This window comes from Capra hircus, chromosome 24 (genome assembly GCF_001704415.2).
Source record: "Capra hircus breed San Clemente chromosome 24, ASM170441v1, whole genome shotgun sequence".
In the NCBI taxonomy this organism is placed as follows: Eukaryota; Metazoa; Chordata; class Mammalia; order Artiodactyla; family Bovidae; genus Capra; species Capra hircus.
The window spans coordinates 35,888,056-35,905,054 of record NC_030831.1 but is presented as its reverse complement, the minus strand read 5'-3'; the positions used below and the strand labels follow the sequence as shown (position 1 = coordinate 35,905,054).

The following is a 16,999-nucleotide window of genomic DNA, read 5'->3' as shown; positions in this document are numbered from 1 at the left end:
GGTCAAGAGTTTGTAGATTCTTCTACAATTCCTGTGACTCAAGTCACTGATCTTTTTCAAAGCATCTCATTGGAATTTACAAGGCAGCAATTTAAAGGTGCAAGGGGTATAATAGGCACCGTTTAAGAAAATCAGCCTCGAAACTACTTAAACACACCGCGTTACCTCTGTGCTAGTCAACAAACACAAGCGCCTGCCAAAACCCGCGGCAGACTGCCCTCGAGCGGCGCTGTGTGAGGAGCGGGTCCTCGGCTCTCCTCGCCAAGGGAGCAGCGCCCTTCCGCCCTGTGTCTGTTCATCGCCCGGGTAACCTGCTCACCACGGTCCCCATATCTCATCCCGATGCTGCTTCTCCCACTCACTACTGCCTGCGGTGGTCATGCCCTGATAGATGGTCTTTTATGCGACACACAAGAGACAGACACACAGTCTTATGGTCTTTTACATGAGACACACACACATACTTACTTCTGCCAGCAGACTTGTAATGAAGCGAGCAGGAGGTCCCCTCCTGCCTGTCAGGGCTCGCCTCACACCCACTGAGGATGAAGAATGCATACAGTCCAGGCTCCCAGGAGGCCACTGTTGAGTGACTTGGAGTGGGTGCGGTGCCAGGATCGTAGACCCTGAAGGCGAGGGCTGACTCTCCTGCTGGTGTGTTTTAATTCTCTTTCCAGTGCCACAATAGAGTGATATTTAAGCAACTCCTACAGGCGAAAGCCCTGAAGTTTCTGCAGATCGACAGCTGCAGGCTGGGAAGTGTCAACGAGAACCTCTCGGTGTTGCTGATGGCCAAGAAGTTTGACAGTAAGGGTGCCATGGGGCTGCGGACCAGGCATCATCTCCCCACACATCACATACCCTGCTTCCCTCTGGAGTTGCCATGCTGACTTTTTTCTAACTCAAGCTTAATCAGAGAATCTTTGATGATTTTCGGTCCTAAATATTAATGATATAATCACCTGCAGACACTAAGAAAAGCCACAGATTCCCCCTTCATACCTCCCCCTCTACCCTCCTTGGCACTCAGCGGCAACCTGTCTACACTTCTAGTCCCTGTGTGCCCGCATGCCGGGGGAGTTGGCCTCTGTGAACTGGTGCAGCATCTGATCATATTTGACTTCATATCCGTCTCTGCAAGCCTCCAAGACAGGTCAGTGATGTGGTGTTACCATCAGTATTGCCTCTTAGTCCAGAGAGAACCCTGGCCACTTGGCACATCCTAGAACTCAGTTTAGAGACCCACCACCAAATAGTCTTGTTTCTTTTAGAGGGTGGTTTCCTGGTAGCTGTTTTCTAGGTACATAAGTTGGGGGGAGAGGAGGGGAGTTGCAACCAAATGCAAACCCGAGACCCAGCTCCTGTTTCTGACTTTCTAAAGCCTCGCTTTCATCACATACTCTCTGCCTCTGTCTAGTCTCATCATCATCTGGCTGCATCTTTTAGTTCCATCTCATTTCTCAACATGCTCCAGATGAGCTTTAAATTAGGACAGTCTCTTTCCAGTCACCTGCACACATATAGTTTTACTATGCTTTTGTTTCTTCCTGGAATTAAATATCGTACTTCAGACAGATCACTAGGAGTATGTAGTGAGAGCATGAAGACATGCCTGGGAAAGGTGAACAAGTTCAAGACTGAGAAATGAGACCTGGGAGGGTCTACAGGGACTTCTTCTATAAAGCAATGTTTGGTTCTTCAGCTGAATTCTAATACACCTGAGAGATTTTAAACTCTAAAAACCACCACTCCTAGGGTTTTCTGCCTCTCCCATTTCAGTTCCGCAAACCAGGAACAAGGAGAGGGGTGGGTTTCTACCAACCCTGAAAGGTCCTGCAGGCTTTGAGGGATGAGAAAACGGGCGAAGGATTTGCCTAGAACCATGGGGCATCAGCCACCCCTCGACTGAGTCCATCTCTCTCAGCGGTGTTCAGCCCTCTGCCCAGCAGCCCATCTAGGTGAAAGCACTGTTACTCCAACCTGATTCCTTCCTCCCAGGATGTGTGAATACGTCGACCACCTGCATGAGCATTTCAAGTATCCTGTGCTGATCAGGGAGGCTTCCTACATGCCTCCAAAGGTGAGCCTGCTGTGCCCCCCACCCCCAGGCACAAAGCTTGGTCTCTTCAAATCTGTTTTCATTATCTAGAAACAAATGGTTCTTTAGTCTTAAGTCCCCAGGCGCAAAGGTCAGGGTTTGGGGTGAAATGACCCCTGACAAGGCTTCTCTTCCCGCAGCCTTTCCCCACTAGCTGGACCTGAAAACATGCACTCCTTGCCCCCTAACCCGTGCAACAGAACTAAAAACCAGGAACCATCTAGCAAGTTAGCAAAAGGTTTTGACTGTACCTTTAAAAAAAAAAATCTGCTTCATTGACCCTCCTGTTTAAAAGATCGGGGCTAATTTTCACCAGCAGAGGTGGAACTAACAAAGAAGTATGATTAGTTAACTAACCCTGAGAAGTAGCAGGGTACCTCTCCCCCATTTCAAACAACCTGCAAACTTAACTGTTAAAAATGTTAATTCAGTTGCCTCTGGCTGAGACTTAAAAGCATTTCTTGGAGCAGCAGAAATAAGTAAAATAAATGACTTTTGTTCTGGGAGGTTATTAACAACTCCATTTTTTGTCTTTGATAGGATGCTGGTTATTCAACAGAAATGAAGGAGGACTCGGTAAAGAGACACCGCTATCCAGATGGTGAAGTCTGGAAGAAGCTCCTAACTGCTCAACGGAATTGAGTGCTCAGCTCTGACACCTTTTGCTCTAAGTGAAAAGGTTTAAGATTTCTTGGGTCTGGTTTTACAAAAATAGAAGGAAAAAAAAAATCATCCTACCAATCAAGACAAGTTCAGCTAAAAGTCATACTAACCTCAGGGATCAGCTTAGTCATCATTATTACTTGATTCTTTTAGCAGAAAAAATTCTCCTGTGTAGTATTTTAACGAAAATAGTTCCAATTAATTCAAAGTACAGAAAGATGTTCTTAAATTTTCCATCACACACTGATGCCTAGACATTGAACTGTACTTTGAAAACAAGCAGCATGCTGAAATACTTCCTTAATCTTTTTAAAAACACACTTGTCATAAATTAGTGTAATACAAACAGTGCTGCAGCACTGTGCAGTATCTGCTCTGCAACAAAAGTGAAAAAAAATCAGATAGCGCTGAGGTGGTTTAGCATCTTTCTCTTGCTCAGTGTGAGCCTATTAGAGAATTCACACTGTGCTGAAGCTAATGATGGTAAAATGGTATCAGTATTTCTATAACCCTTAAAGCCTTTATTCTAGATAATCATTGTTTTTAATGATAAAGCCAGAATTAAATGAAACACAGAAAAAAATAGGGCGAACTAGCTTACTCAGCATTTCTAAAATACACCCTATCTAAGCCACATCCAAACCAGAACACAGCACATGTGTGTTTATTTAGGAGGGTTCAGTTAATCTACTTTAGGCAGGAACTACACAGTTTTAAAAAACATGAATGCAGAACATTTATTGTGGCAAGATATAAAACTTTAAACATTCATAACCACACTAGGCATTAACATGACTGATGGGTGTTACCCAGCTTGCTCAGATATGGGGAAATAGTTCTATATAATTCTTGAAATGCACTGACCATTTTCCTAAAAACACTATGAAATTTGAATTAATATAAATTCTCTTTCCTGTCTTTATTCAAAATCACTACATGTACAGACACCCTCAGCGAGTCACCCAAACCCAAGGCCTTTTACTACTAAGAGAACAACACAGCTCTTATTTGCCAGTGGCAACATTCTTAAAAGTTAATGGATAATAACCAACAGATCACTAACAGGTTTTGACCTAGATCCTTCACCTTTACAGCCAAGTGAACTTTTACCTGGGTGTAAATATCCTTCAAACAACGCCTTTAAAAGCACTCTAGACAGCCATTTCCATTTTAATAGTCGGGTGAGGATTGTAGCCTTCAATCTGAAAGTCTTCAGCCTTGAAGTCATCGATTGTCTCAACTTTTCGAAGGATTTTGAGCTTGGGGAAAGGCCTTGGTTCTCGCTGAAGCTAAAAACAACATAAGACCATTATTTTCCCAGATCCGTACGCCCTGCTTTAATTTTTGCTCCCCATGTCCCTCATGAAACAAATCACAGTATTTTACCAGGAAAGTATTATTTTGCAGGGGTGGAATACCGAAAATACCTCGTCCCTCGTTACTCAATGCCGCTGACCCATTCTCTCACCCCGTGGAGAGTGAAGGGTGATCAGTGGATCACATGGTGTCAGTAGCCTTGGTGGTTCACTGGCTTTAAGTTCTAAAATTTGTTAAAAACAGGGCACGGTTTTTTACTTGAAGTAGTTACAGGATGTTTACTTGAGTCCCATGATGCCTAGCCCAACTGTCCCTGGCAGAAAGGACAGGGAAAGAGGACACATGTTGACAACTAACAGGGATAAAGCCAGGACTCCTGGGCTGGACAGACAGCAGCAAGGAGGACGAGGACACAGGGCATGCCCTCCTCCTCTGTCAGCACGACTGGAGTATCTGGATGAACCCTGGGGTCACCCTCTCCCAGATCTAACCAGAAGGGGCTAAACATATTTGGTTCAAGCTTTTTTCCTTCGGAGTTCATTAAGCACAAACACTCCTTTTTTAAAATTGCCACTTAAATCATCCTTTGTTGAAAATAAACTGGCTTAAAGGCTTAATAAGACAACACTATAAAACTCCTAGATGAGAATGCAGGTAAAATATTCTGATATAAATCATACCAACGTTTTCTTAGGTCAGTCTCCCAAAGCAATAGAAATAAAATCTAACTTACAAGCTTTTGCACAGCTTGTAAGATGTGCAAAAGGAAACCATAGAACTAAAAGAATCTACAGAAAATATTTGTAAACAATGGAACTGACAACGGCTTAATTTCCAAAATATACAAACAGCTCTGTAATACACTCAACAACAAGAAAAACCCAGTTTCAAAATGGGCAGGTGACCTAAAGACAGTTCTCCAAAGAAGATACACAAATGGCCCAAAGGCACATGAAACAATATTCAACATCGCTAATTAGAGAAATGCAAATCAAAGCCACAATTAGGTACCACCTCACACCAGTCAAAATGGCCATCATTAAAAAGTATAACAAATGCTGGAGAGGGTGTGGAGAAAAGGGAATCTTTCTATACTAGTGGTGGGAGTGTAAACAGATGCAGCCACTGGTGAAAACAGAATGAAAAGTTCCTCAGGAAACCAAAAACAGAATTACCATATGACCCAGCAATTCCACTCCTGGGCATGCATCTAGACAAAACTATAATTCAAGGATACATGCACCCCTGTGTTCACAGCAGCATTATTCACAACAGCCAAGACAAGAACACAACCTAAATATCCATTGACAAGTGGATAAAGATCAGGTTTGTGTATGTGTATATATCTGCACACACACATGTACACACAGAATGGAATACTCCTCAGCCATAAAAAAAGAGTGACATGCCATTAGCAGCTACATGGATGGACCCAGAAATTATACTAAGCAAAGTCAGAAGGACAAATACCACGTGACGTCACTTCAGTGTGGGATCTAACACGATACAAATGAACCTATCCCTGAAACAGAAACAGTATCATGGACAGAGAAGAGACTGGTGGTTTCCAAGGGGGAAGGGAGTGGAGGGCTGGGACTGGCAGGTACAAACTGGTACACACAAAATGGGTGAACAAGAACCTACTGTACAACACAGGAACTACATTCAATATCCTAGGGCAAGCCATAATGGGAAGGAACATATACACGTGCAGCACCTCACAGCACCCGTCACATTCGGCGTCTGTGGCCACTGAGGCCCATCTGCCTGGTCCCTGCCTGTCCACCACCATCCACAAACCTGGAAGCCTGTCCTCTTAGCTCCTTCAGAGCCTGGAGGAGAACATCTATTACAGGAGGGACCCCGCCCATGTGGACAAGGTCTCAAGAGAAGGTACCAGACCCCAAAGAGTGACGGGTACATTTCTTACCTGAGTCTTCAGCGGCTCGATGTGATTCAGGTAAATGTGTGCATCTCCCAGAGTGTGTACGAAGTCACCTGGCTAAACCCCACAGAAGAAAGCAAAACTGTCAAGGCGTTAGTTCGAGTTCCTTTATAACATCTCATGTAAAAAAACGTGAGCATGCAGACATCCCAAAGCTCTTCACAAAGAAATTTAACCAGTATCGCTTTTGAGAAAAGTTGATCCAAAGTCATATTAAATGCTCCAGGCAAGTCAGTGAGCAGTTCCTTCATTTACACAGATCGCATCTAAAGACTACAAAGAGCTGGAATTCTCGGCCATCAGTTCTCCCACGTGACAGGACCTCACAGCCCAGTGTTCTAGGCTGGTCCCCACCTCCACCCCACCCAGAGCAGCCCACCTTCAGGTCCGTGATGTGTGCGATCATGTAGGTGAGCAGGGCGTAGCTGGCAATATTGAAGGGCACACCCAGGCCCATGTCTCCCGACCGTTGGTACAACTGGCAGGACAGCTCCCCATTCACCACGTAGAACTGGCAGAGGGCGTGGCATGGGGGGAGGGCCATGAGAGGGAGATCTGAGGGGCCAACAAGGAGAGTCAGGAGAGGAGGTGGTTTTTAAGGAACACAACTGTAAGCAAAGCAAAAAGCAGCAGAAGCCAGCTCTTACAGCAGAGATGGTGAGAAGAGCCACTGGGCCAGTGACCCCCACGAACCATTCCCACCCCAGGGATGGCATAAGGCCGACAGAGACCTGCCCATCACCGTGAGACCTCTGTGAGAGTACAAGGACTGCTGAGGCCACCAGCTCTCATCCAAGCTGAAATGAATCACCTGGGCCACCTCCGTGGCACCAAGCCACAAGTACAGGGGGAATGAATTCATTTGCAGGGACCGTGAGACTGGTGACTCAGGCACACCCTCCTGTACTCAAATTGCTATCATTAATGTAAAAATTCCACTCAGGCTATTTACTACACCTCGGGAGAGTTTAACTTTACAATTGTTTAAAAGGTTCATAATAGTGAGGTGGAGGCAATCTGAAATTCCAACTGTCCCAATTTAAAATGTTAAGTTTTCATGGGTCTTTTTATAATTAAAGCCCGTAAACACAAATTAATTTCATCTGGGCCCAAGCTCGCTCTCTGAAGGTAAAAACACGGCCACTTGGGACATGGCCAGGGTCACACGAGCAGCTGTGCAGCCAGGGACAGTTCCCAGGACCACCTCCGACCCGGTGCCTCTGCTCAAGGCTCAGTTAGGACATGGGAGGATGACTGGGGCACCATCAACCTTTTGGATTCCAAGCACACAGGATGATTCTTCTGTCGTTAGGGTTGGTTTTGATTGTGTCAATCACTTTTTGCAGTTGATCTACTCCTTGACCTGAATAATCTGCAGAATTGGCAAAAACAAGAGACCACCACACATGTGAACCTTGGTACCCCGGGAGAGGGCCCCAGGTCACTGAGCACACGGTCCTCCCCGCAAGGCCCCACCGGCCCAGTCACACAATATCCAGTGAACAGTACTGATGTCTCCTTCTTTGCTGGGTTGAGTCTGGGCTCCTAGGTCTGTCCTCTGGAGCCATAAGTCTATTTTCCCACTACTTAGGAGACTTTTAAAATACTTGGCCAGGATGTCCCTCCTCCCCCTTCTCCTATCGCTAAACCTCCTTCATCCTCAACAATCAGTTTCTTCCAGCGGTCCCCATGGGACATTGTGTCTGTACCATCAACTATTCTTGTCCCACTTCACTGCCAGGCAGGGCTGGATCTGCAGTAGATAGAATGTTTCCTACCCTACATGGTCCAACAACCGGTGATGAGGATTTTTTTTGTCATCTAGATACTAGCCTTCCAACACTCCCACGAAAAATTAAACAGCTAAACAGCTGCTGACCTGTAAACATCAGGAAACCTCTCTATTATATACCACCCTGTACTTTTCTCCCATGTCTGGTCTCTGAACTTGCCGCCTCCTGGAGTGAACTGGAAGCTGAGATATGCGAAGCCTCCCATCTCTATGGTTAAACGTCTGTTTGCTGGAGGTCAACTATGCTCGAGTCCAGGAGTTCTTAATTTGGGGAAAGAAAGCCCTGTCACTATCACAGTTCTAGAGAAGATTTTAAAAAGATGACCTGTAATGGAACAGTTTTGTATCTTGATTGTGCTGATGGCTACATAAATCTCCATGGGCTGAAACTGCACACAAATTTGCAAAGCTGGAGAAATCTGTTAAGTGCTGTGGGTTTTACCAACGCTAATTTGTGTGAGAGGTGGTGCCAAGTGACAGAGGGGTGTAGGCGTCCAGGAGGGAGATGTTTCATCTCCACCCCAGCAGGGTGGGGAGGAAAGAGCGATCAAGACGGGTGCTGTCACATCAGCGCCACCGGCAGCGTGCTGGGTGGTTCAGTCTTGAAAAGGAAGATCAAGGTGACCACAGGACAGTCAGTCCCTGGGACTCATCCCCAGATTAAAACTTCCAACCTGCCTCCAACACAGCAACCGACCACCCACCAGGTCACTGTCTGCTGATGAACAAGGTACAGAAGATGCCCAGACCCACAGGTGCTGACCACCTGGTGTGTGACCCAACCCGATCCTCCCCCTGGATCCAAAGCAGGCCCTCACAAGGTCCAAGTTATATATCCATTTCCCCATCATCAGCTTCCTATCCCCCAGGCTTCACTTGCAGCCACAGAACAAACCCAGGCTGTGAGAGACACTCAGGAAATCCAAGGGCCCCCTCCAGCTCCTCACCTGAATCCATATCTTTGTATTCAGCCCCAAAATGCCTCCACTGGAAGCCATAAACCGGGCCCAAATCCCCTTCAGCTCTGTTGGAGAAGCCCAAGCCATCCAAGAAGTCTCGGGACCCGTTGGCATCCCAAATTTTCACTCCCTTGGAAGACAGTTCCTTAGCGTTGGTGGATCCCTGTAAGAGACACGGCATCCCATGAATTCCAAGCCACAAGTGGGCCTGTGCTGACAGATGGGGGCAACACCTGACACGCTGCATCACTAGGCAGGCTGGTCCCAGCCCAGACTTCCCAAAGACCCCTGGGACAGTCTGATCCTTCTTTGCAATTACTCCCTCAAATCTTTTTTCCTGTTCTACTCAACCAAGACTTCTAAACATCTCCAAGTCCTTTCATTGCTCCCATCTAACAGTTCTGTTTCTTAACTAAATGTGTCTTGTGACTAAGTGTAACTCCCCAGAATGAATTTACTCCACACTCGCAACGTGTCTGGTGTATCTTAGACCTGTTATATAGGATGTTTCCACTGAAAGGCCTGATCAGTATTAGCTTTTCTGTCAAATATGTCAGTCACGTATCTTTACAAGTACCACTGTCAAGTTATGTTTATCAACAACATGTACTTGCAAAGTTAAGGTGTGGGTTCTTGGCGGGTTTGGGGGTTTTTTTTTTTGGTGCCAAGTATAAGCTTTATGTTCCTCTTATATATTTCATCTCATTAGAGTTGGCCCATGTATCCTGATGGTGCATCTAGGTCAAGACCCCATTTGGCCTCTGGGTAGGATGTGCTGTAATGGTTACAAGCAGGCAGTGAGGCCACACACATGGGCGCTAGGCCTGCCGTCTCCTCACTTCTCGTCTGACCAGCTCCCTGAACCCTCCAGCCTCAGTATCTGCACCCAAGAAAGAGCACAGTAGTAGCAATCACCACCCACATTACTGGGAGGAGCAGATAATACAAGCAAACGCTTGGCACTCAACAGATACAAACCAAGGCACAGACTGCATCTCCCCATCTCGCCCAAAGACCCCAGCTGAAGTGTAGGTACGCCAACTCCTCTATCTTGAGTCACCCATGGAGTGACTATGAGGCGGGTGACTATGAATGCTGTCTTCCTGGTGAGGACTCACTGGAATCCTGCACTCCAGCTTTATGAGCAAACAAGCACATGACCTCTATTTCTGAGCATCTCAGTTCCTCCCTTTCTGTCGTTGAGTTTGTACTAATTATTTTCACTTCCAGTGACTCATTTCCTGATCACTCATGTTGCTTCAAAAGTCTCCCTCCCCATCCATTCAGCCTAGGCTCTAACTTGTCTGCAAACATTCTCTTCTGAGATCTAAACCTTTTCTAAAATGCGTTGCAGTCTCAGGCCTGCTTTGGCCCAAGACGATACAAGCCACAGAAGGAAGCCCAACCTCGAGCCCAGCCCAAAAGAGAGCCCATCTCTTTAGGCACCCTGTGAGCAGTGTTGGCCAGAGTCTCAGACGAGTGAGATGAAGGGGAGATGAAGATGAGATGAAAGGGAGACACAGGTGTGGCCACTGCCCCACCATCACCATGCTCAGCTTATTACTCAAGAGCCTTCTAACTTACCCCCCAGGAGAGCACAGCTGGGATCTATATTCAGTCAGCAATCCCTGTGAGTGCCTACTGTGTGGCAGGCCGTGTTCCAGGGCACACAACAGCAGACAAGAGAAATTCTCTGCCCTCATGGAGCTTATAGTGCTTTTCTAAATGTCAAAAAACTTTATTTTAAATAAAAAATTTTTAAATGATAGTATTTTATTCATTTGTCTGCCTTCTCCCTTGAAGGGGGTAAATGGGGAAGATCTTATATATAAGATGGGGCTTCTCTAGAGAAAAAACAAAGGAGGGGTGGGGGTAATCACGGTTTTAGATCGGAGGCAGGGAAAACTCACTGAGTAGAGAGTTGAAGGTGAGGGTGCTACATGGGGGTGGGGATTCCACAGAGCAGGAATGGTGAGTACCAGCCCCAAATGGGGACGTCCCAGAGTGCTCAAAGATCAGCAAGGAGGCCAGGGGGAGAGAAGCAGAGCGAGCGTGACTCTGGCTGAGGCCAGAGCAGACAGGACTGTAAGGACCTTGAATAAAACAGGAGCCACTAAGGACTTTAGGCCAAGGAGTGACATGATGCACGCTTAAAAGGATTTCGCTGGTGCTGTGCTGACAACAGATTATTGACTTCCAGTAGCAGCAACTTCTTTACCTTGATAAACCACAGCAACTCCTCCAAAACACCTTTCCAGAAAACACGTTTGGTTGTCAGCAGAGGAAATTCATCTGGAAAACAGTTTGCCATGTAATTTCAAGATGAGAAGACAAAACATGCCATCCAACTTTTTCTGTAAAAAGAGAGGACATGCCCCAGGACAGAAGGCCTGGGAACTGACTGCAGAGGAGTTGGAAACCTGTGATTTCTGCCACGCAGGCACCCCCGGATCAGAGTGGGGTTCCCAAGGCTGCAGCCCCAAGTCAGTGACACACTTCAGGTGAGATCACTCTCCTGCACCCCTTGACCGCCAGACACAGGAATTTCACACAGAGAGATGGGGCGGGGAGGCCCATGTGGACAGGGAAAGAGCCAGCAGCCACTACCCAGTCAGTGCGAACCCTTCCCAGAGGTTTGAAGACCACACACAGAATGTGCCCTAGGACACAGCCTGAAGGCCCCTACTGCATGATTATCCTGCCAGGGAGAACAGGCTCACAACCAGGAACAGCAGATACGGCCCTGGCTAAAAGTGAATCCGTTCAGTCGCTCAGTTGTGACCGACTCTTTGCAACCCCATGAACCACAGCATACCAAGCCTCCCTGTCCATCACCAACTCCCGGAGTCCACCCAAACCTATGTCCATCGAGTCGGTGATGCCATCCAACCATCTCATCCTGTCATCCCCTTCTCCTGCCCTCAATCTTTCCCAGCATCTGGGTCTTTTCCAATGAGTCAGCTCTTCACATGAGGTGGCCAAAGTATTGGGAGTTTCAGCTTCAACATCAGTCCTTCCAATAAACACCCAGGACTGATCTCCTTGCAGTCCAAGGGACTCTCTTAGTTCTTAAATATTTGCAAAGAAACTTCACCTTTATTTATATATTTTTAAAACTTTTGTTTCCTTTTTTCTTTTTGAACTTATTTTGTATTGGGGTATAGCCGATGAACAATGTTATGATAGTTTCAGATGAATAGCAAAGAGATTCAGGCATAAACGTATCCATTCTCCTCAACCTCCCCTCCCATCCAGGCTGCTCTCTAACACTGAGCATAGTTCCATGTGTTACATAACAGATCCTTGTTGGTTATCCATTTTCTATGTGGGAATCCTAGTTCCCCCTATAACAGCATGAACGCCATGCCCCCTGTAGTGTATGGTGTCTTAAACAGGGAGGCCCAGGGAAGCCCCCAACCTTTATCTTTTAACTGAACTAAAAATAGTTATCTGTTTAAATACCTGATATGCACAATCCTATCTGATCCTCAATACAATCCTGCTTGAGGCTCCATTAGTCAGTCAGTCAGTCCAGTCACTCAGACATGTCCGACTCTTAGTGACCAAATGAATCGCAGCACGCCAGGCCTCCCTGTCCATCATCAACTCTTGGAGTTCACTCAGACTCACATCCATCGGGTCAGTGATGCCATCCAGCCATCTTATCCTGTCATCCCCTTCTCCTCCTGCCCCTAATCCCTCCCAGCATCAGAGTCTTTTCTAATAAGTTAACTCTTCGCATGAGGTGGCCAAAGTACTGGAGTTTCAGCTTTAGCATCATTCCTTCCAAAGAAATCCCAGGGTTGATCTCCTTCAGAATGGACTGCTTCGGTCTCCTTGCACTCCAAGGGACTCTCAAGAGTCTTCTCCAACACCACAGTTCAAAAGCATCAATTCTTCAGTGCTCAGCTTTCTTCACAGTTCAACTCTCACATCCATACCTGACCACTGGAAAACCATAGCCTTGCCTAGACGGACCTTTGTTGGCAAAGTAATGTCTCTGCTTTTCAATATGCTATCTAGGTTGGTCATAATTTTTCTTCCAAGGAGTAAGCGTCTTTTAATTTCATGGCTGCAATCACCATCTGCAGTGATTTTGGAGCCCCCCAAAATAAAGTCTGACAGTGTTTCCACCGTTTCTCCACCTATTTCCCATGAAGTGATGGGACCAGATGCCATGGTCTTCGTTTTCTGAATGTTGAGCTTTAAGCCAACTTTTTCACTCTCCACTTTTACTTTCATCAAGAGGCTTTTTAGTTCCTCTTCACTTTCTGCCACAAGGGTGGTGTCATCTGCATATCTGAGGTTATTGCTATTTCTCCCGGCAATCTTGATTCCAGCTTGTGCTTCTTCCAGCTCAGCGTTTCTCATGATGTACTCTGCATACAAGTTAAATAAGCAGGGTGACAATATACAGCCTTGACGTACTCCTTTTCCTATTTGAAACCAGTCTATTGTTCCATGTCCAGTTCTAACTGTTGCTTCCTGACCTGCATATAGGTTTCTCAAGAGGCAGGTCAGGTGGTCTGGTATTCCCATCTCTCTCAGAATTTTCCACAGTTTCTTGTGATCCACACAGTCAAAGGCTTTGGCATAGTCAATAAAGCAGAAATAGATTTTTTCTGGAACTCTCTTGCTTTTTCAATGATCCAGCGGATGTTGGCAATTTGATCTCTGGTTCCTCTGCCTTTTCTAAAACCAGCTTGAACATCTGGGAGTTCATGGTTCACGTATTGCTGAAGCCTGGCTTGGGAGAATTTTGAGCATTACTTTACTAGCATGTGAGATGAGTGCAATTGTGCAGTACTTTGAGCACTCTCTGGCATTGCCTTTCTTTGGGATTGGAATGAAAACTGACCTTTTCCAGTCCTGTGGCCATTGCTGAGTTTTCCAAACTTGCTGGCACATTGAGTGCAGCACTTTCACAGCATCATCTTTCAGGATTTGAAACAGCTTAACTGGGATTCCATCACCTCCACTAGCTTTGTTCACAGTGATGCTTTCTAAGGCCCACTTGACTTCACATTCCAGGATGTCTGGCTCTAGGTGAGTGATCACACCATCGTGATTATCTGGGTCGTGTAGATCTTTTCTGTACAGTTCTTTTGTGTATTCTTGCCACCTCTTCTTAATATCTTCTGCTTCTGTTAGGTCCATACCATTTCTGTCCTTTATCGAGCCCATCTTTGCATGAAATGTTCCCTTGGTATCTCTAATTTTCTTGAAGAGATCTCTAATCTTTCCCATTCTGTTGTTTTCCTCTGTTTCTTTGCACTGATCGCTAAAGAAGGCTTTCTTATCTCTTCTTGCTATTCTTTGGAACTCTGCATTCAGATGCTTATAGCTTTCCTTTTCTCCTTTGCTTTTCGCTTCCCTTCTTTTCACAGCTATTTGTAAGGCCTCTCCAGAGAGCCATTTTGCTTGTTTGCATTTCTTTTCCATGGGGATGGTCTTGATCCCTGTCTCCTGTACAATGTCATGAACCTCATTCCATAGTTCATCAGACACTCTGTCTATCAGATCTAGTCCCTTAAATCTATTTCTCAATTCCACTGTATAATCATAAGGGATTTGATTTAGGTCGTACCTGAATGGTCTAGTGGTTTTCCCTACTTTCTTCAATTTAACTCTGAATTTGGCAATAAGGAGGTCATGATCTGAGCCACAGTCAGCTCCTGGTCTTGTTTTTGTTGACTGTATAGAGCTTCTCCATCTTTGGCTGCAAAGAATATAATCAATCTGATTTCGGTGTTGACCATCTGGTGATGTCCATGTGTAGAGTCTTCTCTTGTGTTGTTGGAAGAGGGTGTTTGCTATGACCAGTGCATTTTCTTGCCAAAACTCTATTATAGTCTTTGCCCTGCTTCATTCCGTATTCCAAGGCCAAATTTGCCTGTTACTCCAGGTGTTTCTTGAGTTCCTACTTTTGCATTCCAGTCCCCTATAATGAAAAGGACATCTTTTGGGGGTGTTAGTTCTAAAAGGTCTTGTAGGTCTTCATAGAACCATTCAACTTCAGCTTCTTCAGTGTTACTGGTTGGGGCATAGACTTGGATAACTGTGATATTGAATGGTTTACCTTGGAAACGAACAGAGATCATTCTGTCGTTTTTGAGACTGCATCTAAGTACTGCATTTTGGACTCTTTTGTTGACCATGATGGCTACTCCATTTCTTCTGAGGGATTCCTGCCCACAGTAGTAGATAAAATGGTCATCTGAGTTAAATTCACCCATTCCAGTCCATTTTAGTTCACTGATTCCTAGAATGTCAACGTTCACTCTTGCCATCTCCTGTTTGACCACTTCCAATTTGCCTTGATTCATGGACCTGACATTCCAGGTTCCTATGTAATATTGCTCTTTACAGCACCGGACCTTGCTTCTATCACCAGTCACATCCACAGCTGGGTATTGTTTTTGCTTTGGCTCCATCCCTCCATTCTTTCTGGAGTTATTTCTCCATTATGATCTCCATTTTACAGGCACCAGGAGGTGGTAAGTCTGCATCATACAGCTGAGAAAAAGTAAAAGCTTATCTCTAAATTCAGTACCTATTCAGCCGACTGTACAGGTGATACTCATGTAACAAGGGCAGTCTTCAAGCACCTACATTCCCTCCATTTGGGGGATCATTTCCTCCATTTTGAGCACATGAGGAAGCTGAAGATAGGCAAAGATAAACAACAGCGCCCAAGTCTAAGCAAAAGCGCTGGAGTGAAAATGACATCTGTGGCTCATGGGAGGCTACCATGCAGGAGCTGCAGGAAGGCGAATCCCTCCACTCAAGACAAAACTCCCCACCCTGTCCAAGCCAATCTGGACACAGCAGCTCCGGATTTTCCAGTCTCTGCAATGGGTGTGTGGCAGAGGGTTTCTGCCTTGACCTGGGTGCACCTCCTTCAACAGCTGGTCTCCCCACTCACAACCACCCTCCACACCTATTTCACGGACGTCTGTCTGAGGCCGACCCCCATCCCACCTCTTTGTCCCCTGAGAGCCTGGCACTAACAACTTCCAAGATACATTTCTCCCCAGGAAAATGAAAGTCGTTCAGTCGTGTCCGACTCTTTGTGACCCCATGGACTATATATACGGTCCACGGAATTCTGCAGGTCAGAATACCGGACTGGGTAACCGTTCCTTTCTCCAGGGGATCTTTCCAACCCAGGGCTCCCGCATTGCAGGCGGATTCTTCACCACCTGAGCCACCAGCGAAGCAAATAAGGTAATTCCCTGGAGGTCCAGTGGTTAGGACTCCCCACTTTGGCTGCTGTGGCCCAGGTTCTAAGAACTCGCAAGCCTTGTGGCACGGTCCCCCCCACCCAAAAAAAAAAAAATTAATAAGAACTTCTCGGATTCTCGCGTTTCTGTTTCAAGATTAGGGAGGAAAGCTGGCTCGCTAGACCAGATGGGAGAACTGTCACGAGCCCCAAGTTTCCGCCCCTGCTTCCCAGCGGTCTCCCCCACCGAGGCCCCGCCCACGTCATCTGGGCTCCAATTTTTGAAAACAAAGCGGAACAGTCAACGCGGAGGGAAGAGTGGCGAAAAGGGGGCCCTGCAGTCAAGGCCTCGGTCAAGCCCGGGCAGATCCTCTCCCGCACTTTAGTCTGGGGATAGCGCTGCCGAGCCAAGCCAGCTTAGGGGAGACAGCATACCGGGGCGATTAAGAGCCAGAGGGTCTGCTTTTACCTCCCAGCTCTGTCCGTCCAGTCCGTGTGACCTTATCCAAGTTCACGTCTAGAGTCCGAGCCAGTTTTGGCGTCTGTAAAGTGGGGCCAAAGCCATTCCCCTTACGCTGCAGAGGTTAGGGCTAAACGCCCGTCGCTGGGCTCGGCCTGGCCGCAGCGCTCTCCCCACCGCAGCTCCGCATGCACCGGGCCCGCCCGCCCCAATGACGCGGCTGCCTCACCTCTCAGGTTGTACCGCGCCTGCATCCCGAACACCGACAGGGTGCCAGTGCCGGTGCGGTCATCCTTCCGGAAGCCGCAGCGGAGGATGTGTTCTATCTGCCCCAGGTACTGCAGCTCCCCGTGCGGCGGCGGCGGCCGCGGTTCGGCGCTCTGCTCCTGCACGGCGGGCGGCGACAGAGGGCGTGACGGCTCGGAGCCGGCGGCTGGCATAGTGCTGGTTGCGGGCGCGGCGGTGAGGGCCGGACGGCGGCGGGAACGGCCTCCCACCGCTTCCCAGAAGTCACTTTTCCCGCCACCGCGCGAGACTCCGCCC

At 46.9% G+C, this 16,999-nt stretch overlaps 2 protein-coding genes across 3 annotated transcripts in view; one reads left to right on the top strand and one right to left on the bottom strand.

The window, feature by feature from the left end:
- ENOSF1 (enolase superfamily member 1) overlaps positions 1 to 3,659 on the top strand; it is a 23,203-nt gene extending 19,544 nt beyond the window's left edge. For both annotated transcript variants that reach the window (XM_013974282.2, XM_018039649.1), the window contains 4 exons: positions 678 to 807; positions 1,054 to 1,153; positions 1,999 to 2,080; positions 2,639 to 3,659. In XM_013974282.2, coding sequence (XP_013829736.2) covers positions 678 to 807; positions 1,054 to 1,153; positions 1,999 to 2,080; positions 2,639 to 2,740 — 414 coding nt within the window. In that variant the 3' untranslated portion in view covers positions 2,741 to 3,659. The remainder of the gene's footprint in view (positions 1 to 677; positions 808 to 1,053; positions 1,154 to 1,998; positions 2,081 to 2,638) is intronic.
- TYMS (thymidylate synthetase) lies at positions 3,473 to 16,999 on the bottom strand. Its single transcript, XM_005697064.3, has 7 exons — positions 16,686 to 16,999; positions 10,993 to 11,066; positions 8,763 to 8,937; positions 7,294 to 7,395; positions 6,403 to 6,578; positions 6,009 to 6,080; positions 3,473 to 4,050 (listed from the first exon to the last, which is right to left on the bottom strand). The coding sequence occupies exons 1-7, from the start codon at positions 16,894 to 16,896 to the stop codon at positions 3,913 to 3,915; spliced, it is 948 nt and encodes a 315-aa protein (XP_005697121.1). The 5' UTR covers positions 16,897 to 16,999; the 3' UTR covers positions 3,473 to 3,912.

Coding starts and splice junctions, on each gene's coding strand:
- TYMS (XM_005697064.3), bottom strand. CDS start 16,896: ATGCCAGCCGCCGGCTCCGAGCCGTCACGCCCTCTGTCGCCGCCCGCC. Junction 11,067..16,685: donor GGCGCGGTACAACCTGAGAG/GTGAGGCAGCCG, acceptor ACTGTTTTCCAG/ATGAATTTCCTCTGCTGACA. Junction 6,579..7,293: donor GTGTGCTTGGAATCCAAAAG/GTTGATGGTGCC, acceptor TTGGCCCCTCAG/ATCTCCCTCTCATGGCCCTC.